This window comes from Chlorocebus sabaeus, chromosome 12, assembly GCF_047675955.1.
Source record: "Chlorocebus sabaeus isolate Y175 chromosome 12, mChlSab1.0.hap1, whole genome shotgun sequence".
Classification (NCBI taxonomy): domain Eukaryota; kingdom Metazoa; phylum Chordata; class Mammalia; order Primates; family Cercopithecidae; genus Chlorocebus; species Chlorocebus sabaeus.
The window spans coordinates 66,540,703-66,567,692 of NC_132915.1; the positions used below are offsets into that span (position 1 = coordinate 66,540,703).

Genomic DNA, 26,990 nt, shown 5'->3' on the forward strand with positions numbered 1-26,990 from the left:
GAAATGAATCTGAAAGAGCAGCACCCACAAAAAACTAATACTTAATCAAAATAAATAAAATACAATAGACTTTCACAAATCAAAATGAGGTTTATACAAGTTTTATAAAAATATAACTTTGCAGTGGGGAAGGCGTGAAACAAGAGACAAACCTAAAAAACCATGAATGAAAAGACCAATAAGTTTGACGATGTTTAACTGGTCTGATAGGTTATATGCCAACTATTTTCCAGTGCATTTTATTGATAGTGATGAAGAAATATATAATTTGGTTGTATATGATTTTTCCCCTAAGTTGTCTCATCAATGCACATTTTTTGGCAACCACCTTTTTTATTTAAAAATATGTTTTTGAGTTCTTTCATATTCATATAAAGCCACCCCTTTCTTTTTAACTTCTCTACAGTATTTCAAAGTATTGTGTACCATGGCTTGTATAATCAGTCATTCCCTCTGTCATGTACATTGAAGATACTTGAAATTTCTCCTTTTTACAATGAAGCATATCTTTATATGTCTCTTGGTATTTGTAAGTGATTAGTTCTCTAGATTAAATTACCAGAAAAAATTGCTGAGTCAAAACATATGCCCATTTTAAATTCTGATACTTTAGAGGTGCTGTCCAAATATAAGCTGTACCAGATTACACTCCACCATAATGTATGAGAGTACCATTTCCTACTACTATTGCCAACCACAGACTGTATCAATCTTTTAAACATTTGCTAACATGGGCAAAAAAAAAGTTATTTACCTATAGCTTGTGTCATTATAAATGAGTGAACATCAATAACCAGTGAATGCTAGAAAACTAAACAAGATAAATGTGTCATTTGCTTTCAGGTCAGTGCTGACAGTTGCTTGTGAACAAACTGAAGTTCTGCTTTTTGACCCTATATCTTCAAAGCACATAAAAACACTTTCTGAAGCTCATGAAGACTGTGTAAATAATATCAGGTTAGTATTATAGTGAAAAAGTGAACTTTATCAGTGTGGCCCAAAATGTTCTGTTTTAGAAGTTAGTGAAGATGTGATGCCTTATCCAGCAGTGTTAGATGATCCACATTGTGAACTGTGAATCTAATCCCTTGTAAAACTAATCCTTTAATTACAAAACTTACTCTTAGCTATGTTGGTTTGGAATGTTTCTGAAATACATTTTTAACTTCTATATAATTTTACCTTTTCATATATTAGGGTCATCATTATGAACCTCAGCCATGTATTATGCTAGTCCTGTAATGCCTTTGTGCTAATCATTTGTGTAGAATGATGGCAGTCCCATTGCTTAGCACCTCTCACTTCCAACCCTCCACCCTCCAAATACAGACTGTTAAGAGGAAAAAGTACATGCATAGACAATTTCTTTGTAGCATCATTGGAAGCTCCTTAATTTTTAATAATGTGGGAAGTGAATTATAATTGAGTAGTTTGGTGATTAGTATTCAGTTATTAAAATGATGGTCATAGAGACTACATAGCAACACAGACAAATGCTTGGCATGACACAGTTTAAAATTGTTATACAAATTATACAAATAGGAGATGATACAGGAGAAAAAGATTAAAAGGAAATATTTTAAAATTCTAACAGTAGTTAGAACGGATGGAATATGAGTAATTTTCTATTTTTTCTATGTAATGAGATATTACTTTTATAATTATTACTTTTAATTTTCTCAAAAAAGAAATATGGAAATTACTAGCCAAAGTAACATACTGGGTGTTGTGATGTAACTCCTGTGCTCCAAACACATAGAACAATAAGTTAAATAGCACAAAAAATATAGCCAGATTCTGAACAACATAAACATCTTTGTGGGCCAGAAATGAAACACGGACACCAAGTTTTAAATAGGGCTGAAACCACAGCTGGCTTTCGGTCTAGCACTGAAATCTAGTAGTTTTGCTCCTGTCAGGTAAAAGGATGAAAAAGTGCTTAACTGTTTCATGCGAGGCAAGAACCAGAGCCAGAATCACTACATGAAGCCCGGGTTTGGTTAAAATATACGTCTTATTTATGAGAGGCTGAAAAGAGAAAAAAGCTATTCACTACCAGAGACTATAGGTTTTAGCTGATAAAGACACAGCCTCATCAATAGCTACTGAATGAAGCCACTTGCTGAGTCAGTAACTGAATGTGTATGTATGATATTTCCAATATCATTATTAAACTGGAGCCCCGAAATGTCATTATAAGGCCTAGTTGTGGACTGGGGGCCCAGATGGCCAAGTGGGAGAAACTCTGAAACCATTAAATAGGAGGAGAGAGAAATTAAAAACCTTTTCTACTCAAAAGAAACCTATAACTCAAATTCTAAAATTTATAAAGACATATAATGTTAACATCATAACAAAATCAACCACCAAAAACATTAATTTCTCTGGATGAAATTAATTTTATGGAGCAGTTCAACAAAGACTTTATTTTTAAAAATAAATTATGTTATGTATTTATTTTTGACTAGGTAATAGATGCATGTAGTACAAAATTCAAAGGTACAAAAAGGGTAAACAGTGAAAAGTAAGTCTATCTCCACCTCTTTCACCTAGCCACCCAGTTTCCCTCCCCAGAGGCAACCACTGTTACCCATTTCTTGCTGTCTTTTCTAGATAATTGTTGCATATACAAACATATATATACACACACACACACTCACACATATGTACATTTTTATACAAATGGTAGCATTTACACATGCTATTATTTACTTTGCCTTTTTTACTTAATAACATGTTTAGAGATCATTTGATATTAATACCCATGGGACTACCTTATTCTTTTTAACAGCTGCATGATATTCCAATGATTGGGAGAAACTTTTAAGTCTTTTTAGGATGCTCAGAGAAATAAATTAAGAGATACTCTCCAATTAAAGAGAGCTTAAAGACTGAAACAAACAAAAGAGATTGAACAAGAAAAAGTCAATGTAGTAAAGAACTAGCTAGAAGTCTTAGAAATTAAAAATGTCAGGCTGCCCAGAAATAAACCTAAATATTTACAGCCAACTGATCTTCGACAAAGCAAACAAAAAAATAAAGTGGGGAAAGGACACCCTTTTCAACAAATGGTGCTGGGATAACTGGCTAGCCACAAGTTGGAGAATGTAACTGGATTCTCATCTCTCACTTTATACAAAAATCAACTCAAGATGGATTAAGGACTTAAACCTAAGACCTGAAACTATAAAAATTCTAGAAGATAACATTGAAAAAACTCTTCTAGACATTGGCTTAGGCAAGGATTTCATGACCAAAACCCCAAAAGCAATTGCAATAAAAATAAAGATAAATAACTGGGACGTAATTAAACTAAAGAGCTTTTGCATGGCGAAAGGAACAGTTGGCAAAGTAAACAGACAAGGGTGGGAGAAAATCTTCACAATCTATACATCTGACAAAGGACTAATATCCAGAATCTACAACAAACTCAAATGAGTAAGAAAAAAAAAACAATCAATCCCATCAAAAAGTGGGCTAAGGAAATGAGTAGACAATTCTTAGAAGAAGAATTCTTCATATGGCCAACAAACATAGGAAAAAATGTTCAACATCACTAATGATCAGGGATATGCAAATCAAAACCACAATGTGATACCACCTTACTCCTGTGAGAATGGCCATAATCAAAGAATCAAAAAACAGTAGATGTTGGCGGGGATGCAGTGATCAGGGAACACTTCTACAATGCTGGTGGGAATGTAAACTAGTACAGCCACTATGGAAAACAGTGGGGAGATTCCTTAAAGAACTAAAAGTAGAACTACCATTTGATCCAGCAATTTCACTCCTGGGTATCTACCCAGAGGAAAAGAAGTCATTATTTGAAAAAGTTCCTTATACACACATGTTTATAGCAGCACAAGTCACAATAGCAAAATCATGGAACCAACCCAAATGCCCGTTAATCAATGAGTGGATAAAGAAACTGTGGTATATATATACACGTTGGAATACTACTCAGCCATAAAAAGGAATGAGTTAACAGCATTTGCAATGACCTGGATGAGACTGGAGATTATTATTTTAAGTGCAGTAACTCAGAAATGGAAAACCAAACATCACAGGTTTCCACTGATAAGTGGGACCTAAGCTATGAGGACATAAAGGCATAAGAATGATACAATAGACTTTGGGGACTTGAGGGGAAGAGTGGGGGGTTGGGCAAGTGATAAAAGACAACAAATATGGTGCAGTGTATACTGCTTGGGTGATGGGTGCACCAAGGTCTCACAGATCCCCACTAAAGAACTTACTCATGGGGGGGTGGAGCAAGATGGCCAAATAGGAACAGCTCCAGTCTCCAGCTCCCAGCGCGAGCGACACAGAAGACAGATGATTTCTGCATTTTCAACTGAGGTACTGGGTTCATCTCACTAGGGACTGCCAGACAATTGGTTCTAGTCAGCTGTTGCAGCCTGACCAGCGAAAGGTGAAGCAGGGCGAGGCATCGCCTCACCTGGGAAGCGCAAGGGGGAAGGGAATCCCTTTTCCTAGTCAGGGGAACTGAGACACGCAACACCTGGAAAATCGGGTAACTCCCACCCCAATGCTGCGCTTTAAGCAAACAAACACACCAGGAAATTATATCCCACACCTGGCCGGGAGGGTCCCACGCCCACGGAGCCTTCCTCATTGCTAGCACAGCAGTCTGTGATCTAACGGCAAGGCAGCAGCGAGGCTGGGGGAGGGGCGCCCACCATTGCTGACGCTTAAGTAGGTAAACAAAGCCCTGGGAAGATCGAACTGGGTGGAGCTCACAGCAGCTCAAGGAGGCCTGCCAGTCTCTGTAGACTCCACCTCTGGGGACAGGGCACAGCTAAACAACAACAACAACAACAACAAAAAGCAGTAGAAACCTCTGCAGATGCAAACGACTCTGTCTGACAGCTTTGAAGAGAGCAGCGGATCTCCCAACACGGAGGTTGAGATCTGAGAACCGACAGACTGCCTGCTCAAGTGGGTCCCTGACCCCTGAGTAGCCTAACTGGGAGACATCCTCCACTAGGGGCAGACCGACACCCCACACTTCACAAGGTGGAGTACACCCCTGAGAGGAAGCTTCCAAAGCAAGAATCAGACAGGTACACTCGCTGTTCAGCAGTATTCTATCTTCTGCAGCCTCTGCTGCTGACACCCAGGCAAACAGGGTCTGGAGTGGACCTCAAGCAATCTCCAACAGACCTACAGCTGAGGGTCCTGACTGTTAGAAGGAAAACTAACAAACAGGAAGGACACCCACACCAAAACCCCATCAGTACGTCACCATCATCAAAGACCAGAGGCAGATAAAACCACAAAGATGGGGAAAAACCAGGGCAGAAAAGCTGTAAATTCAAAAAATAAGAGCTCATCTCCCCCTCCAAAGGAACACAGCTCATCGCCAGCAACGGATCAAAGCTGGATGGAGAATGACTTTGACGAGATGAGAGAAGAAGGCTTCAGTCCATCAAACTTCTCAGAGCTAAAGGAGGAATTATGTACCCAGCGCAAAGAAACTAAAAATCTTGAAAAAAGAGTGGAAGAATTGATAACCAGAATAATTAATGCAGAGAAGGCCATAAACGAACTGACAGAGATGAAAACCATGACACAAGAAATACGTGACAAATGCACAAGCTTCAGTAACCGACTCAATCAACTGGAAGAAAGAGTATCAGCGATTGAAGATCAAATGAATGAAATGAAGCGAGAAGAGAAATCTAAAGAAAAAGAAATGAACAAAGCCTGCAAGAAGTATGGGATTATGTAAAAAGGCCAAATCTACGTCTGATTGGGGTGCCTGAAAGTGAGGGGGAAAATGGAACCAAGTTGGAAAACACTCTGCAGGATATCATCCAGGAGAACTTCCCCAACCTAGTAGGGCAGGCCAACATTCAAATTCAGGAAATACAGAGAACGCCACAAAGATACTCCTCAAGAAGAGCAACTCCAAGACACATAATTGCCAGATTCACCAAAGTTGAAATGAAGGAAAAAATCTTAAGGGCAGCCAGAGAGAAAGGTCGGGTTACCCACAAAGGAAAGCCCATCAGACTAACAGCAGATCTCTCGGCAGAAACTCTACAAGCCAGAAGAGAGTGGGGGCCAATATTCAACATTCTTAAAGAAAAGAATTTTAAACCCAGAATTTCATATCCAGCCAAACTAAGTTTCATAAGTGAAGGAGAAATAAAATCCTTTACAGATAAGCAAATGTTTAGAGATTTTGTCACCACCAGGCCTGCCTTACAAGAGACTCTGAAGGAAGCACTAAACATGGAAAGGAACAACCAGTACCAGCCATTGCAAAAACATGCCAAAATGTAAAGACCATCGAGGCTAGGAAGAAACTGCATCAACTAATGAGCAAAATAACCAGTTAATATTATAATGGCAGGATCAAGTTCACACATAACAATATTAACCTTAAATGTAAATGGACTAAATGCTCCAATTAAAAGACACAGACTGGCAAACTGGATAAAGAGTCAAGACCCATCAGTCTGCTGTATTCAGGAGATCCATCTCACATGCAGAGACATACATAGGTTCAAAATAAAGGGATGGAGGAAGATCTACCAAGCAAATGGAGAACAAAGAAAGCAGGGGTTGCAATACTAGTCTCTGATAAAACAGACTTTAAACCACCAAAGATCAGAAGAGACAAAGAAGGCCATTACATAATGGTAAAGGGATCAATTCAACAGGAAGAGCTAACTATCCTAAATATATATGCACCCAATACAGGAGCACCCAGATTCATAAAGCAAGTCCTTAGAGACTTACAAAGAGACTTAGACTCCCATACAATAATAATGGGAGACTTCAACACCCCACTGTCAACATTAGACAGATCAATGAGACAGAACGTTAACAAGGATATCCAGGAATTGAACTCATCTCTGCAGCAAGCAGACCTAATAGACATCTACAGAACTCTCCACCCCAAATCAAGAGAATATACATTCTTCTCAGCACCACATCACACTTATTCCAAAATTGACCACATAATTGGAAGTAAAGCACTCCTCAGCAACTGTACAAGAACAGAAATTATAACAAACTGTCTCTCAGACCACAGTGCAATCAAACTAGAACTCAGGACTAAGAAACTCAATCAAAACCACTCAACTACATGGAAACTGAATAACCTGCTCCTGAATGACTACTGGGTACATAACAAAATGAAGGCAGAAATAAAGATGTTCTTTGAAACCAATGAGAACAAAGATATAACATACCAGAATCTCTGGGATACATTTAAAGCAGTGTGTGGAGGGAAATTTATAGCACTAAATGCCCACAAGAGAAAGCTGGAAAGATCTAAAATTGACACTCTAACATCACAATTAAAAGAACTAGAGAAGCAAGAGCAAACACATTCAAAAGCTAGCAGAAGGCAAGAAATAACTAAGATCAGAGCAGAAGGCAAGAAATAACTAAGATCAGAGCAGAACTGAAGGATATAGAGACACAAAAAACCCTCCAAAAAATCAATGAATCCAGGAGTTGGTTTTTTGAAAAGATCAAAATTGATAGACCGCTAGCAAGACTAATAAAGAAGAAAAGAGAGAAGAATCAAATAGACACAATAAAAAATGATAAAGGGGATATCACCACCGACCCCACAGAAATACAAACTACCATCAGAGAATACTATAAACACCTCTATGCAAATAAACTAGAAAATCTAGAAGAAATGGATAATTTCCTGGACACATACACCCTCCAAAGACTAACCCAGGAAGAAATGGAATCTCTGAATAGACCAATAATAGGCTCTGAAATGAAGGCAATAATTAATAGCCTACCAACCAAAAAAAGTCCAGGACCAGATGGATTCACAGCTGAATTCTACCAGAGGTACAAGGAGGAGCTGGTACCATTCCTTCTGAAACTATTCCAATCAATAGAAAAAGAGGGAATCCTCCCTAACTCATTTTATGAGCCCAACATCATCCTGATACCAAAGCCTGGCAGAGACACAACAAAAAAAGAGAATTTTAGACCAATATCCCTGATGAACATCGATCCAAAAATCCTCAATAAAATACTGGCAAACTGGATCCAGCAGCACATCAAAAAGCTTATCCACCATGATCATGTGGGCTTCATCCCTGGGATGCAAGGCTGGTTCAACATACGCAAATCAATAAACGTAATCCAGCATATAAACAGAACCAAAGACAAAAACCACATGATTATCTCAATAGATGCAGAAAAGCCTTCATGCTAAAAACGCTCAATAAATTCGGTATTGATGGAACATATCTCAAAATAATAAGAGCTATTTATGACAAACCCACAGCCAATATCATACTGAATGGGCAAAAACTGGAAAAATTCCCTTTGAAAACTGGCACAAGACAGGGATGCCCTCTCTCACCACTCCTATTCAACATAGTGTTGGAAGTTCTGGCTAGGGCAATCAGGCAAGAGAAAGAAATAAAGGGTATTCAGTTAGGAAAAGAAGAAGTCAAATTGTCCCTGTTTGCAGATGACATGATTGTATATTTTGAAAATCCCATTGTCTCAGCCCAAAATCTCCTTAAGCTGATAAGAAACTTCAGCAAAGTCTCAGGATACAAAATTAATGTGCAAAAATCACAAGCATTCTTATACACCAGTAACAGACAAACAGAGAGCCAAATCAGGAATGAACTTCCATTCACAGTTGCTTCAAAGAGAATAAAATACCTAGGAATCCAACTTACAAGGGATGTAAGGGACCTCTTCAAGGAGAACTACAAACCACTGCTCAGTGAAATAAAAGAGGACACAAACAAATGGAAGAACATACCATGCTCATGGATAGGAAGAATCAATATCATGAAAATGGCCATACTGCCCAAGGTAATTTACAGATTCAATGCCATCCCCATCAAGCTACCAATGAGTTTCTTCACAGAATTGGAAAAAACTGCTTTAAAGTTCATATGGAACCAAAAAAGAGCCCGCATTTCCAAGACAATCCTAAGTCAAAAGAACAAAGCTGGACGCATCACGCCACCTGACTTCAAACTATACTACAAGGCTACAGTAACCAAAACAGCATGGTACTGGTACCAAAACAGAGATATAGACCCATGGAACAGAACAGAGTCCTCAGAAATAATACCACACATCTACAGCCATCTGATCTTTGATAAACCTGAGAAAAACAAGAAATGGGGAAAGGATTCCCTATTTAATAAATGGTCCTGGGAAAATTGGCTAGCCATAAGTAGAAAGCTGAAACTGGATCCTTTCCTTACTCCTTATACGAAAATTAATTCAAGATGGATTAGAGACTTAAATGTTACACCTAATACCATAAAAACCCTAGAAGAAAACCTAGGTAATACCATTCAGGATATAGGCATGGGCAAGGACCTCATGTCTAAAACACCAAAAGCAATGGCAACAAAACCCAAAATTGACAAATGGGATCTAATTAAACTAAAGAGCTTCTGCACAGCAAAAGAAACTACCATCAGAGTGAACAGGCAACCTACAGAATGGGAGAAAATTTTTGCAATCTACTCATCAGACAAAGGGCTAATATCCAGAACCTACAAAGAACTCAAACAAATTTGCAAGAAAAAAACAAACAACCCCATCAAAAAGTGGGCAAAGGATATGAACAGACATTTCTCAAAAGACGACATTCATACAGCTAACAGACACATGAAAAAATGCTCATCATCACTGGCCATCAGAGAAATGCAAATCAAAACCACAATGAGATACCATCTCACACCAGTTAGAATGGCAATCATTAAAAAGTCAGGAAACAACAGGTGCTGGAGAGGATGTGGAGAAATAGGAACACTTTTACACTGTTGGTGGGATTGTAAACTAGTTCAACCATTGTGGAAGACAGTGTGGCGATTCCTCAAGGATCTAGAACTAGAAGAACCATATGACCCAGCCATCCCATTACTGGGTATATACCCAAAGGATTATAAATCATGCTTCTATAAAGACACATGCACACGTATGTTTATTGCGGCACTATTCATAATAGCAAAGACTTGGAATCAACCCAAATGTCCATCAATGACAGATTGGATTAAGAAAATGTGGCACATATACACCATGGAATACTATGCAGCCATAAAAAAGGATGAGTTTGTGCCCTTTGTAGGGACATGGATGCAGCTGGAAACCATCATTCTCAGCAAACTATCGCAAGAACAGAAAACCAAACACCGCATGTTCTCACTCATAGGTGGGAACTGAACAATGAGATCACTTGGACTCGGGAAGGGGAACATCACACACTGGGGCCTATCATGGGGACAGGGGAGGGGGGAGGGATTGCATTGGGAGTTATACCTGATGTAAATGACGAGTTGATGGGTGCTGACGAGTTGATGGGTGCAGCACACCAACATGGCACAAGTATACATATGCAACAAACCTGCACGTTATGCACATGTACCCTAGAACTTAAAGTATAATAATTTAAAAAAAAAAAAAGAACTTACTCATGTAACGAAATACCACCTGTATTCCAATAACTTATGGAAAAATAAAATTAAAAAAAAATAAAATAGTCAAGCTGGGCTTGGTCTCTTGCACCTGTAATCCCAGCAGCTTGAGAGACTGAGGCAGGAGGATCACTTAAGCCCAGGAGTTCAAGGCTGCAGTGAGCTATGATTGCACCACTGCTGTCAGCGTAGGTGAGACAGAGCAAGACTCTTATCTTTATAAAAAGAAAGAAAAAGAAATTATGTAGCTGGTATATAAAAAACTCAATAGATGGGATGAACTTTACCTTTTACACCACTGATAAATTAATTAATGAGTTAGAATATAGCACTAAAAATTCACACAGAACACATAAAAAAAGTTAGAATATGAAAAAGTAGTTGAAAGACAGGATTAACTGAGAGATTACAGTGTATATAGAGTTATAGAAAAATATTGGTAGAAAACTAATTTTTGAAGATAACAATGGCTGAGAATTTTTAGCACTGAAGGGCCTGAGACATCAAATCAAAAGCGAACTTTATAGTGTAAGCAGTTTAAATAAACATAAATCCAATCTAGACAGGTTGTGGTGAAACTCTAGAATACCAAAAATCAAGAGAAAATCTTAGAAGCCACCAAAGTTAGAAGCCAGATTACCCACAGAAGTGAAATAGTTACAGAAACAGGTTTCTCATTAGCAATAGTTGATATCAGGAGGAAATGGAGTAATATTAATATCTTCAGTATGAAGGCAAAATAATGTTCAATACTATGTTATGTCCAGGGAAAGTGTTAATCCAGACTAAAGAATTTTTATTAGGTAAAATGTTAACTGTTATTAACATAAAGAAAAGAATTTACGAGGTTTTTTTTGGGGGGGTACATGTAAAACAAAATAAAAACTAAAACTCTAGATTAGCACTATCCAATAAAAATGTAATGCTAGTCACATATGTAATTTTTAATTTTATGGTAGTCACATTAGAAAAGAAAAAAGAGGTGAAATTAATTTTTAATAATTTATTTAACCTAGTATGTCCAAAATACTATCATTTCAACATGTAATCAATATAAAAATTATTGAGCTATTTTACTTTCATTTTTTTCATGCTAAGTCTTCAAAATCCAAAATCCAGTTTGTATTTTATACTTAGAGCACATCTTTCTTTCTTTCTTTTTTTTTTTTTGAGACAGAGTCTCGCTATGTTGCCCAGGCTAGAGTGCAGTGGCATGATCTCGGCTCACTGCAACCTCTGTCTCCTGCACTGAAGCAATTCTTATGTCTCAGCCTCCCGGGTAGCTGGGATTACAGGCATGTGCCACCACACTCAGCTGATTTTTGTATTTTTAGTAGAGAGGGGGTTTCACCACGTTGGCCAGGCTGGTCTCGAATTCCTGACCTCAAATGATACACTTGCGTCAGCCTCCCGAGTAGCTGGGATTACAGGCATGTGCCACCACACTCAGCTAATTTTCGTATTTTTAGTAGAGATGGGGTTTTACCATGTTGACCAGGCTGGTGTTGAACTCATGACCTCAAATGATCCACCTGCCTCAGCCTCCCAAAGTGCTGGGATTATAGTCGTCAGGCACCGCACCCAGTCATTAGAGCACATCTTAATTCAGACTGCCTGCCTATCAAGGACTCAAAAGCAGATGCAGGTAATGGCTACATTACCAAATTGGACAGTGTGGTTCTAGACAGTAACAACAAATAGGCTGTACGCATAGGAGAGTTTTGTTAAGTGGAAAGGTATAATATGTTAAGGCCCTCTTCATGTTCGAGAGGAAGATAAAAATAGTAAGTAATTCAGACTCTTCTAGAAAACTGTATAATTAAATATATGCGATGAAAAAACTGAAAAGATTTAACTAAAATAATGGAAATACAAACCATTATCGCTCTCAAAGCTGCAGAAGGGCAAAAGAGAATACTGGAAACTTAAATCAGTTCAGTAAAAGACAGAGTTTAAAAAAGTAAAAAAAAATTAACTAAAGAAAAGGGATGATAAATAGAATACAGAAAACGAGAAGTAGAAAAAGTTTCAAATATATGAGTAATTCAAAGTAATATAAATAGATTAATTTTCTTTATTGAGTCAACAATTTGAATAAAAAACCAAATGATTTATCTGTTGATCTATCAATAGATGTTTAGCAATACCAAAAATAAAACCACTGAGAAATGGGAAAAGAAAACAGAGAAATTGTCAGTATCAGACAGATGAAAGACCAAGGCCTTTAATAAAGATAAAATGAAACAGTACACATTAATAAAAGGAAAAGTCTACCAAGAAGATAAAATAATTATGAACTTGAATGCATCTTAAATATAGCCTTAAAATACACAAAGCAAAAATATAATTATAAAGAATTAGAAGTCTACAATTATAGTGAGATATTTTAATACAGTTCTGTCCAAAACTGATAAATCAAGCAGATAAAAATTAGGCAGTAGAAGATTTAAAAATATCCTGAACAAATGGCTGTTATTAAAAAGTCAAAAAAAAAAAAAACACACACACAGATGTTGGCGAGCTTACGGAGAAAAAGGAACACTTATACACCGTTGGTGAGAGTGTAAATTAGTTCAACCATTGTGGAAAATAGTGTGTTGGTTCCTCAAAGACCTAAAAACAACTACCATTCGACCCAGCAGTCCCATTACTGGGTATATACCCAAAGGAATAAAGACACATGCATGCATATGTTCATTGCAGCACTATTCATAATAGCAAAGACATGGAATCAACCTAAATGCCCATCAATGGCAAACTGGATAAAGAAAATGTGGTACATATACACCATGGAATACTAAGCAGCTGTAAAAAAGAATGAGATCATGTCCTTTGCAGGAACATGGGTAAAGCTGGAGGCCATTATCTTTAGCAAACTAATGCAGGAACAGAAAACCAAATACTGCATGTTCTTACTTAGAAGTAGGAGCTAGATGATGAGAAAACATGGACATATAGAGGGGAACAACAGACACTGGGGCCTTCCAGAGACTGGAGGGTGGGAGGAGGGAGAGGATCAGGTAAAATAACTAATGAGTACTATAGGCTTAATACCTGAGTGACAAAATAATCTGTGCAGCAAACCTCTATGACACAAGTTTAGCTATATAACAAACATACACATGTACCCCTGAACTTAAAAATTTTAAAAAGTGGCTGGGCACAGTGGCTCATGCCTATAATCCTAGCACTTTGGGAGGCAGAGGCAGGTGGATCACCTGAAGTCAGGAGTTTGAGACCAGCCTGGCCAACATAGTGAAACCCCGTGTCTACAAAAATACAAAAAAAAAAAAAGCCGGACTTGGTGGTGAGTGCCTGTAGTCCCAGCTACCCGGAGGCTGAGGCAGGAAAATCGCTGGAACCCAGAAGGTGGCGGCTATAGTGAGCTGAGATCATGTCACTGCACACCAGCCTGAGTGACAGAGCAAGACTTCGTCTTAAAAAAAAGAAAAAAGTTTAAAAAAGTGGAATATTTCTTAAAAAAAAAGGCAATATGAACAGAGTTAATGCATAGCTGAACAAATGAGAAAAGGTATTTCAATGTTAAAAGCTGACAAGAGACTAATACCCAGAATATACAAGGGATTCCTGCAAATAAAAGTCAGGAGGGCAACCCCAGTAGAAAAATGGGCAAAGGATATGGACAAACAATTGATAAAAAGGAAACCCCTACAGCTATTATGCATGTAAAGAGAAGCTTAAAGTTATTAGTAATCACACAAATGAGAATTAGAACAAAATTCCACTTTACATCTACTGGACTGCAAAAATTTAAAAGCTGGATAAGCCAAATGTTGGCATGGATGGGTTCTGTATCATGATGGCTGATGGGGTGTGGATGTTATCACCTTTCTGGAAGGATCTGGGGCTACTAACGCTACGACCCAGCAGTTATGCTACTGAATATACAGTCCAGAGACACTCTCACAGGATCCACAAGAGCCCACAGGTTTGAGGTTATTTGGTGTGGTGTATGTATGTGGGAGAGCACTGGAGCCAGCTGAGTGTCCACCATCAATGAGAGAATGCACAGGTGAAATGTGGCACATGATGCCAGGCAACAGGAACCCAGATTAGATATGCCTGTGCCACATGTATGAGATTTCAGAACCTAGTAGTTTTTTAGAGAGAAGAAATAGTAAGAAGCAGAATATGTAATACACTATCATTATCATTTATGCAAATAAAACATACACCTAAATACCACAATACCTTTTCTTTTTGTAGAGACAGGGTCTTGCTATGTTGCCCAGGCTGGCCTGACACTGCTGACCTCAAGTGATCCTCCCACCTCAGCCTCCCTAAGTACTGGAATTACAGGCATGAGCCACTGTGCCTGGCCCTCCTCTGAATATCTAACCACAATCCAGCACTCATGCATGTATGGGACCCAAATTCACACTACTGTATAGTTCAAAATCTCCAGCCAACAATTTTCAATTGGATTCAGGTTGGAAGCGCTGTCATGTACCTGTAAAAGCAAATGTAAGTCTGCCAGGTGCAGTAGCACACACTTGTAGTCCCAGATACTTGGGAGGCCAAGGCTCAGCCCAGGAGTTCATGGCCAGCCTGAGCAAAATAGCAAGACCCCCTCTCAGAAAAAAAGAAAAAAAAAAAAAAGGAAACCAAACAAATTCAAATCTTCTCTGGAGGCAAAAAGTCAGTAACATAAAGAAGTTGATTCTCCCCAAATTATTCTATAAATTCAGTGTAGTTTTAGTTAAAATACCAACAGAGTTTTTCATAAAATTTGATTTTAGCCGGGCGCAGTGGCTCACGCCTGTAATCCCAGCACTTTGGGAGGCCGAGGCGGGCGGATCACGAGGTCAGGAGATTGAGACCATCCTGGCTAACACGGTGAAACCCCATCTGTACTAAAAATACAAAAAATTAGTCGGGCGTGGTGGCGGCGCCTGTAGTCCCAGCTACTCAGGAGGCTGAGGCAGGAGAATGGCGTGAACCCGGGAGGCGGAGCTTGCAGTGAGCCGAGATCGCGCCACTGCACTCCAGCCTGGGCGACAGAGCGAGACTCTGTCTCCAAAAAAAAAAAAAAAAAAAAAAAAAAAATTGATTTAAAAACTTATATAGAACAGCAAGAGCCAGGCATGGTGGTGCATGCCTATAGTATGTAGTCTTAAAACAGGAGTAGATTAAGTGATAGTGGAGTATCCCAGAAACAGACCTATGTATCTATAAAAATGTTGTATATGATAGCAGGGGCATTATGAATCAGTGCGGGGTGGAAATGGAAAAGAGAGGTTTGGCTATATATATGAAAAAATAGAATAAAATTAGATCTCTACTTCACACCATAAGTGAAAATAACTTCCAGTTATATTAAAGATCTAATTATAAAACCAAACCTTTAAAGTTTTAGGAGAAAGTATAGATTATACTTGTGTTCTAAGTGTAAGAAAGGATGTTTTTTAGATACAAAAAGCATAAATCATTAAGGATTGATCAGTTCAACTGCATAAAAATTTTAAACTTCATTGTAACCAAATGCATCATAACAATGTGAGAAGATAGGCTATAATTGGTGGGAGAAGGTACTTTCAATGTACATAACCAGAAAAGTATTAGTATATAAGATAATAATATATATTATCTTTTAGCAAAAGCGGCAGAGAATCACGTAAGATAAACTACAATGAACAGGCCGGGCACGGTGGCTCACGCCTGTAATCCCAGCACTTTGGGAGGCCAAGGTGGGCGGTTCACCTGAGGTTGGGAGTTCGAGATCAGCCTGACCAACATGGAGAAACCCCATCTCTACTAAAAATACAAAAATTAGCCAGGCATGGTGGCGCATGCCTGTAGTCCCAGCTACTCGGGAGGCTGAGACAGGAGAATCGCTTGAACCCGGGAGGCGGAGGTTACAGTGAGCCGAGGCAGCGCCATTGCACTGCACCCTAGGCAACAAGAGCAAAACTCCATCTCAAAAAAAATAAAAAGTAAAAAACTATAATGAACAATAACTACAGAAAGATGTTCAAGCTTATTTATTATGGATGTGCAAATAAAAATAACAATAAATATCAAGAATTGGCAGAAAAATACTTGGTATTTCTCTTGGCAGCAAAATGTTGAGAAATAGGCACTCTTAGATATTACTGATGAAGTATAAATTTGTAACATTATTTTGAAGGGCAGTTTAGCCATATATGGTAAAGTTGAAGATTAATGTTTTTTTTAAATAATTAATGCAGGCTGGGCATGGTGGCTCATACCTGTAATCCAAGCATTTTGGGAGGCTGAGGTGGGAGAATCACTGGAGGGCAGGAGTTCAAGACCAGCCTGGGCAACATAGTGAGACTCCGTCTCTACAAAAAATTTAAAAATTAGCCAGGTGTGGTTGCATGTGCCTATAGTCCCAACTACTTGGAAAGCTTAGGAGGATTGCTTGAGCCCAGGAGTTCGAGGTTTTAGGGAGCCATGATTGCACCACTGCATTCCAGTCTGGGTGACAGAGCAAGACCCTGTCTCTTAAAAAAAGAATAAAGAAGAAGAAGAAAGAAATTAATGCAAATGTGGACATGGAGGTATATAAAGAAGATTCATTATAGCATTGTTTGTAATAGAAGTTGGAAACAACTGGAATGTCTATCAAGAGGAAATTAATAGATAAATTCTGGTGTATTTATACAATGAAATACTATACATCAGTTAAGATAAATGAACTAAAAGCATCAGCATCTGCTACACATCTCAGAAATTTAAAGTTGAAGTAGAAAAGAAAAAAATGTAGAATGAGCTTTATAGTGTGATACCATTTACATAAAATTTGAAAACATTACAAATATAAGCTTGGTGAGGGCATGTATTTGTTCTGTGCTCTCTTCTAGCATCTAGAATTGTGCCTAGCATATGGTGGGTATTTATTCAACATTTACAGAGAAAAAACTGAATGCAAAACAATACCATAAAGTGTTTGTGGTTATATACATATGAATTCATGAATTCATGGTATTAAAAATTTATATAGAATAACAACAAATTTTGGATAGTGGTTCCCCCTGGGGAGGAAGAGAAGGGAAGGGATTGGGGAGGGATACACAAGGCACTTCAACTGTGTTTGTAATGTTCAAAAATATGTGAAAGATAAAATGTTAAAATTGATAAAGCTGAGTGGTATCCCAGATGTTTGTTACATTTTTCATAGTTTTCTCTATGTTGCTAATATTTTATAATTTAAAAATTTCTTATCTCAGAAAGATAAGACTTGTGCAAAGTTGTTTGCCTTTACTCAAAATGACCTTTGACTAATCTGCTATTAGAATGTATTCTTTATCAATGTTAGCCTTCATTTGCTGCTGCCAGTGTGCCTGCCATAGCAACTCATACCTACAAATTTGAATCTGCTTCTTCTGATCTGTTGATTAGAGAAATCGATTTTGAAGCTCGTTTAGAAGTATACATAACTTAAGAGTTTTGGCTGGGTGCAGTGGCTCACGCCTATAATCCCAGCATTTTGGGAGGTCGAGGTGGGCAGATTGCCTGAGGTCAGCAGTTCCAGACCAGCCTGGCTAACATGGTGAAACCCAGTCTCTACTAAAAATACAAAAATTAGCCGGGCGTGGTGGCACATGCCTGTAGTCCCAGCTACTCGGGAGGCAGGAGACTTGCTTGAACCCAGGAGGCAGAGGTTGCAGTGAACTGAGATTGCGACACTGCACTCCAGCCTGGGCAATAGAGCCAGACTCTGTCTCAGGGGAAAAAAAAAAAAAAGAGTTTTGAGTGAGAATCTGAAGAGTCTTTGGTGCATGAGCTTAAGTGTGCATTATTTGTTTATTTATTTATTTATTTATTTATTTATTTTTGAGATGGAGTCTGGCTCAGTCGCTCAGGCTGGAGTGCAGTGGCGTGATCTCGGCTCACTGCAATCTCCACCTCCCGGGTTCATGCCATTCTCCTGCGTCAGCCTCCGGAGTAGCTGGGACTACAAGTGCCCACCACCACGCCCGGCTAATTTTTTGTATTTTTAGTAGAGATGGGGTTTCACCATGTTAGCCAGGATGGTCTCGATCTCCTGACCTCGTGATCCGCCCTCCTCGGCCTTCCAAAGTGCTGGGATTACAGGCGTGAGCCACTGCGCCCGGCCTGCATTATTTATTAATAATACTAACTTCTATTGTTTGAATGCTTTCTATGTGCCAAACCTTCTGTGAAGCACTTTTTATACATTACTTAATCCTTACAGTATCCCTCTGTGAGACAGATATTGTAGCTATTTAAGGAATAAAGAAACTATAACTCAAATAAAGAGATTTGCCCAAGTTCTTAGATATAGTAAGTGGTAGAGCTGGAATTCATACTCAGTTCCATTAGATCACCTCACTGTATTGTTCAGAGATATGGGCATGCATTTTCTGGTTTGGTTCTAGATAGTCATTTTGTACATACTTGGTAATATCTTCTAGTTCATTTCTTAGTTTTGTAGTTTGCTTATTATCTTGTAAAATAAAAAAATAAAAACATTGATAGTTATGGAGAATATTTTCTGTTCATATTTTGGGAAAGTAGTGGGAAAAGTCTGTAATTTAAATACTTACACCATTATACAGGCTTACTTCTCATTCCTGAGGGATCTGTATGTGGATTCAGAGCTCATTTAATAATCATTAGCCTGGTCTGGTGGTGGGCGCCTGTAATCCCAGCTTCTCGGAGCCTGATGCAGATAATTGCTTGAACCCGGGAGGCGGAGGTTGCAGTGACCCGAGATCATGCCACTGCACTCCAGCCTGGGTGACAGAGCGAGACTCCATCTCAAAAAAAAGATATAGGTCCCCCCCACATTATGAAGTTGCAGGGAGAAGCCCCGAGGTTATCATAAGAATATTTATTTAGTGATATTACATTTTAAAAAATTAGTACCCATTTAGCTGGGCATGGTGGCGGGCACCTGTAATCCCAGCTACTGGGGAGGCTGAGGCAGGAGAATCACTTGAACCCGGGAGGTGGAGATTGCAGTGAGCCGAGATCGCGCCATTGCACTCCAGCCTGGGCAACAAGAACAAAACTCCATATGAAAAAAAAAAAATAATTAGTACCCATTTAGGCTGGGCACGGTAGCTTACGTCTGTAATCCCAGCACTTTGGGAGGCCAAGGTGGGCAGATCACCTAAAGTCAGGAGTTCGAGACCATCCTGGCCAACATGTTGAAAGCCCATCTCTACTAAAAATACAAAAATTAGCAGGGCATGGTGGCAGACACCTGTAATCCCAGCTACTCGGGAGGCTGAGGCAGGAGAATCGCTTGAACCCAGGAGGTGGAGGCTGCAGTGAGCCGAGATCACACCATTGCACGCCAGCCTGGGCAACAAGAGCGAGACTCCGTCTCAAAAAAAAAAAAAAAAATTAATACCCATTTAAATATATCCCAGGATCTATTTCTCCCCCCCACTGTCTTTGTTGGTTTGCTGCTTATTGTTAAATGTCAAACTATATCATGCAAATGTAGTGCTGCATCAGTGGGAACATGAAATTTCTTATCTTACAAAGGATATAGAATTTTGCAAAACCCTGAAAATTATGTTAGAGAACTGGTCAAGTAATATCAAATCACTGGCAGATAATGATATCATAGAGTTAGAGTAGTGATCAATTAGATAAAAGAAAATGACATCAATTATGACATGATAGAGACCTCAAAGCATTATGTGAATATCTCACAGGACTAAGGAAAAAGGTTCTTGGCAAAATTGATGAGGCCCTTGAATGTTTATATAGAAATGACTCTCTGTTTTGGGTTTTGTTTTGTTTTGTTTTGAGACAGGGTCTTGCTCTGTTATCCAGGCTAGGCTGGTGTGCAGTGGCACGATCATGGCTCAGTGCAACTTCCGCCTCCTGGGCTCAAGCAGTTCTCCTGCCTCAGCCTCTCAATAGTTGGGACTACAGGCTTGGCTAATCTTTTGTAGAGACAGGGTTTCTCTATGCTGCCGGGGCTGGTCTTGAACTCCTGACCTCAAGCAATCCACCTGGCTCACCCTCCCAGTGTTGGGACTACAGGCGTGAGCTGAAATGACCCTCTTTTTGATTATACTACAAATTCAAATATGAAGTAAAGATGTCATATTTTGCTATCATAATTTCATTGGGAAGATTATGTAAAAAATGCCAAACATTTAATTTATTCTTGTTCTGAGAATTTGCATATGCAGATGCTCTTCAACTTCTGATGGGATTATCTCCCAATAAACCCATTGTAAGTTGAAAATATTGGAAGTCAAAATGCATTTAATATCCAGATAAACATCATAAAGTCAAAAAATTGTTAGTTGAACAATTATAAGTTGGGGATCATCTGTAGTTAAAGAGGAAAATGTTTATTTTCATGAGTTTTTGTTTAATTTTTTTTAAGATATAGACTCAACAACACTTTCATTTATACAATGAAATGTTGGTACCTGTTTTAATAGAATTCACTTTCAGTTTCTTTTATCCTTTACCATATCCTCTGACAATGAAGACCTTGAATTTGTCCAGATATCATCTTACCCATAGCTGTTACAGTCATGTATGTTGGGGTTTGATGGGGACATTTGGAGTTCTGTGATTCAGAGACATAGATTTCAGTGTGTTTGAAGGGTTGTCTCCTATTTATTGGGGTCTGTGGAGTTATAAATATTTTACAATTATTAACTTATTAAGCTAGACTAAGTTTTATTTTGAGAGGACGAGGCCCACATATCCAAGGATTTGTCTAACGCTACATTCTCTGCATCTGTTGATTTTGGGATAAAAATTGTTCTGGGTGCTTTAATTTATCTCCTAGTGTACATTCTTAATATTCTACATTTTTTTTCTCTTTATCAGTGATTTTCCAATACCAAAGTTTTTTTTTGTTTGCTTTGCTGCCCAGGCTGGAGTGCAGTGGCACCATCTCGGCTCACTGCAGCCTCCGCCCCGCCAGCTCAAGCGATTCTCCTGCGTCAGCCTCCCAAGTAGCTGATATTACAGGCATGCATCATCACACCTGGCTAGTTTTTGTATTTTTAGTAGAGATGGGTTACATCATGTTGCCCAGTCTAGTCTCAAACTCAAGCTCAGGAGATCCACTCTTGTTGGCCTCCCAAAGTGCTGGAATTACAGGCGTGAGCCACTGTGCCCAACCATCTTTTTTTAAATTTATATTTTACTAAACAGCAACTTCCAATATCAAAGTTTTTAACAAGTAATATTTTGAGGTGAAAATGAGCCAATTAAAGTCAAAGTATTAAATTTCTCATTAAACTTATTCATTTCAAAATTATTTGCTTTTATTCCAACTTTATATTTTTCTATACTTTTGGTATTAAAATATCCTTTCATGCAACAATTATCATTTTTAAAATGACCTTATTAACAAAAATTAAAAAGCTAATCCCCCTTTTTATTTTTTATGAAAGTCCAACAGTCTGGAAATCTAGCCAGTTCAGAGACCTTTCTGAAACTCTCATTCTAATAATCTCTCTTCCTTAAGACTCTCAGACCACTGTGGCCTGCAGCAATATAACCCCATTGGGGTTTTAAATCCATCTGTGCATTAAGTATTGTCCGTAGACTGAATAACATATCTTTGTTATTTTTTAAAAACTTTTCAAAAGTATGAATATGCTCAATTTATTTTAAAACTTTAACTTTCCAGTAGTCTTTTAGAAAATATTTTTGCATGTATTTTTCTCAATCATGTAATTTTTTTTTTTTTTTTTTTTTTTTTTTTGAGACAAGGTTTCACTCATGTCGCCCAGGCTGGAGTGCAGTGGTGCTATCTCGACTCACTGCAACCTCCGCCTCCCTGGCTCAAGCGATTCTCTTGCCTCAGCCTCCTGAGCAGATGGGACTATAGGCACGTGCCACCACACCTGGCTAATTTTTGTATTTTTCATAGAGACGAGTTCTCACCATGTTGCTCAGGCTGGTCTCAAACTCTTGAATTCAAGTGATCAGCTGGCCTCGGCCTCCCAAAGTGCTGGGATTATGGGTATGAGCCACTGTGCCCAGTCTCAGTCACGTAATTTCTGTCAAGTATGGAAGTCATTTAACTAGTTTTACTTTAGAAAGCATCATCAGGGCTGGGCGCAGTGGCTCACACCTGTAATCCTAGCACTTTGGGAGGTCAAAGGGGCAGATCAGTTGAGGTCAGGAGTTCAAAACCAGCTTGGCCAACATGTTGAAACCCTGTCTCTATTAAAAATGTAAAGAAAATTAGCAGGAACCGGGCGTGGTGGCTCACTCCTGTAATCCCAGCACTTCAGGAGGCTGAGGCAGGCAGATCATTTGATGCCAGGAGTTTGAGACCAGCCTGGCCAAAATGGTGAAACCCCGTCTCTACTGAAAATACAAAAATTAGCTGGGCGTGATGGCGGGTGCCTGTAATCTCAGCTACTCGGGAGGCTGAAGCAGAAGAATGGCATGAACCTGGAAGGTGGAGGTTGCAGTGAGCCCAGATTGTGCCACCGCACTCCAGCCTGGGAGACAAGAGTGAGACTCCGCCCCCCCAAAAAAAGATTACCTGGGTGTGGTGGTGGGTGCCTGTAATCTCAGCTACTCAGGAGGCTCAAGCAAGAGAATCGCTTGAACCCAGGAGCCGGAGGTTGCAGTGAGCTGAGATCACGCCATTGCACTCCAGCCTGGGCAACAGCAGCTAAACTCAGTCTCAAAACAACAACAACAACAACAACAACAACAACAACACATTATCAGTAAAGGTAAACCTATAAGGGAAAAATGGACTTGACAATATAAGAATTAAAATTTTGATTAGCTGGGCATGGTGGCGTGTGCCCATAGTCCCAGCTACTCAGGAGACTGAGACAAGGAGGGTTGCTTGAGCCTGGGAGGTCAAGGCTGCGGTGAGCCATAATCATCACTGCACTTCAGCCTGGGCAACAGAGCAAGACCTTGTCTCAAGAAAAAAAAATTAAAATTTTGATATGGTAAGAAAATATAAACCATATAAAAGAAATATGTGGAAAATATATACAATGCATAGTATTTGAAAAACTGATATATTATCTTTAAAGATTTTTTTTACAACACAGTAATTAAAATAATACTGCAGTTGTAAAATCAGCAAGGAACATGAACAACAAAGAAATATATCTTTCTAATAAATGTGAAAAAGTTTCAACTTTACTGAAAATAAAAGTTTCAACTTAAAACAAGTGATATTTTTTCCTAGCACTTAGGAGAAAGTTTTTTTAAAGACCTATGTGGCAAGGATTTGGGAAAATGGACACTCTCCTAACTGCTAATGGATCTCTATATTGGTATGTTTTTCTGGAGGACAAGTTGGCTATATTAAAAAAAACTTACATTAAAAAAAATCCCATTTTACTTAGCAATATGTTTTTCTGGGAATATACTTAGAGAAATAAATAGGGATGTGATTAATATTTGGCTGTAAGTATGCTCATCTTAGTGTTTTTTAGTAGTAAAAAATTGTAAGCAATCCAAACACCCAAAAATTGCATATTCATTTTAAAAAGAAGCCGGGCACAGTGGCTCATGCCTGTAATCCCAGCACTTTGGGAGGCTGAGGCAGGCAGATCACCTGAGGTCAGGAATTCGTGACCAGCCTGGCCAACCTGACGAAACCTGTCTCTACTAAAAATACAAAAATTAGCTGGGCATCGTGGCAGGTTCCTGTAATCCCAGCTACTCTGGAAGCTGAGGCATGAGAATCACTTGAATCCAGGAGGTAGAGGTTGCAGTGAGCACCTGGGGGACAGAGCGTGACTCTGTCTCCAAAAAAAAAAAAAATTTTAAAAGAAAAAAGATTTCGGTTTCTTCATACAGTGAACACTATTCAGCCATTAAAAATGATTTTGTCAATCTTTAATAACATGGCAATATGTTTTTGAGATAATATTAGGTTTAAAACATAGAAATTAAGCTAAACATCAATAAAGTGGTTATTTTTGGTGATGGATTTTTTTCATTAAAAATATTTTCAATAGAAATGTTTTTTGTTATTGTTATTTTTAAAATAAGAGATGGGGTTTCGTCATGTTGCCCGGGCTGGTCTCAAACTCCTGAGCTCAAGCGATCCATCCATCTTGGCCTTCCAAAGTGTTGGGATTATAGGCATGAGCAACCACGCCTGGCCAAGAAATGTATTTTTATAATTAAAAAATAGTTACTGGGAATCACCATAGAATAAATCCATAATGTAATCCCTAGTCATCTCTACTTTCCCATACACAGCATTCCTAACACCGCTTCTCAGAGGGCACCATCCGCTCACATGCCTGTGTACCATTGCTTACCCCTGGCCACTTAGGTAGTTCCTGCTCATCTTTTATTCAGTTCAAATGATAACATCATGAAGTCCTTCCCAACCACCCTCTTTGCTTATTCCACACAATTATTTTGTGTAATTATGTAGTTACATTGTCTTTTCTGCTAGGCAGTGAACTCCTCTTTTGTTTATTTTATAAGTATTTGTTGAGTGCGTATGTGTCTGGCACCATGTGTATTGTATACTGCAGATCTAACCATGATCCGAGGCGGACAGGTTCCTTCTGCCTTCAAGGAGTTTATAGTAAAGTTTCTTACAGTATAATTTTTTTTTTTTTTTTTTTTTGAGACGGAGTCTCGCTGTGTCTCCCAGGCTGGAGTGCAGTGGCGGGATCTCGGCTCACTGCAAGCTCTGCCTCTCGGGTTCACGCCATTCTCCCGCCTCAGCCTCCGAGTAGCTGGGACTACAGGCGCCCGCCACCACGCCCGGCTAGTTTTCTGTTTTTAGTAGAGATGGGGTTTCACCATGTTAGCCAGGATGGTCTCGATCTCCTGACCTCGTGATCCACCCGCCTCGGCCTCCCAAAGTGCTGGGATTACAGGCTTGAGCCACTGCGCCCGGCCTTTTTTTTTTTTTTTTGAGACGGAGTCTCGCCCTGTTGCCCAGGCAGGAGTGCAGTGGTGCCATCTGGGCTCACTGCAAGCTCTGCCTCCTGGGTTCACGCCATTCTCCTGCCTCAGGCTCCCAGTGGCTGGGATTACAGGTGCTCACCACCACGCCTGGCTAATTTTTTGTATTTTTAGTAGAGACGGGGTTTCACCAACAGTATAATATTAAGTATTATGATAGAAGCTCCCAGAATGCTTTGGGAGCTCAGAGAATTGGTAAGTCTACCAGGCTGGTTAAACAGGAAAGGCTTCCTGGAGGGGATAACAGCTGAATACAGTTATATTCCACATAACAACGTTTCAGTGAGTGACATCATATGCAACAGTGGTTCCAGAAGATCATAATGGAGCTGAAAAATTCCTATTGCCTAATACTTACTGTGTTATACTTTTTATTGTTATTTTAGAATGTACTCCTACTTAAAAAAAAAAAAAAAGTAAACTGTAAAACAGCCTTAGGGAGGTTCTTCAGGAGGTATTCCAGAAGAAGCCATTGTTATCAGGAGATGACAGCTCTGTTCCTGTTATTGCCCAGTGGGGCAAGATGTGGAGGTGGAAGACAGTGATAACTGATGATTTTTACCCTGTGTAGGACTAGGCTAATGTGTGTCTTTGTTTTTAACAAAAAAGTTTAAAAAGTAAACATTTTAATAGAAAAAAGTTTATAAAATAAGGATATAAAGAAAAACATAGTTTTGTACAGTTGTACAATGTGTTTGTGTTTAAGCTGTTATTACAAAAGAGTCAAAAGTTTAAAAAATTTAAAATTCATTAAGTAAAAAAGTTATAGTAATCTAAGGTTAATTTATTACTGAAGAAAAAGTTTTAAATTAATTTAGTGTAGCCTAAGTGTACAGTGTTTATAATGTCTACAGTAATGGACAGCAATGCCCTAGGCCTTCACACTGACTCACCCTCACTCACTGACCCACCCAGAGCAACTCCTACTCCTGCAAGCTCCATTCATGGTAAGTGCCCTATACAGGTGTAACATTTTAAATCTTTTATACAGTACTTTTACTGTATTTTTTTCTATCTTTCAATATACAAATCCTTACAATTGTGTTACAGTTGCCTACAGTATTTAGCACGGTAACATGCTGTGCACATTTGTAGCCTATGAGTGATAGGCTACATACCATATATACCATATAACCTCAGTGTGTACCATCTAGGTTTGTTTTAGTTCATTCTATGATGTTCACACAACAACAAAATCACCTAAGGACACATTTCTCAGAATGTATTCCATCATTAAGTGACACATGATGGTATTAAAAAGAAAGCAAGAATTAGCCACATCCAGGGGCAGGAGGAAGGTTGTTTCAGGTAGCAGAAACAACCTGTGTAAACGCCTGGTATTTGAAAACCATGATCAACTTTAGGAAAGTCGTTATGGTATTTGTGGATATTGAGGTTGATTTCTGACAATTATATGTAAATTTATCTTGGAAGAAGCACCAGAATTCATTTCTTCGGTAAGAGATTAGGATAACAGCATGTATTACAGAAAGCATCCTAATGTTAAACAAAAATTCAAGTGTGAATAGTAGTTTATTTTTTAAGCATTTGTATTAAATATATTCTCACTAAGGATTGAGAAGTTAGTGTAAAATAATAAAAAGTCTGAATTATATAGTATTTTAA

General features: G+C 38.8%; 1 protein-coding gene across 2 annotated transcripts in view; it reads left to right on the top strand.

Moving 5' to 3' along the window:
• The window catches only part of DCAF10 (DDB1 and CUL4 associated factor 10), a 70,679-nt gene that overhangs the window by 17,434 nt on the left and 26,255 nt on the right, over positions 1–26,990 (top strand). For both annotated transcript variants that reach the window (XM_007968689.3, XM_007968688.3), the window contains exon 2: positions 844–957. In XM_007968689.3, the coding sequence (XP_007966880.2) occupies positions 844–957 (114 nt within the window). The remainder of the gene's footprint in view (positions 1–843; positions 958–26,990) is intronic.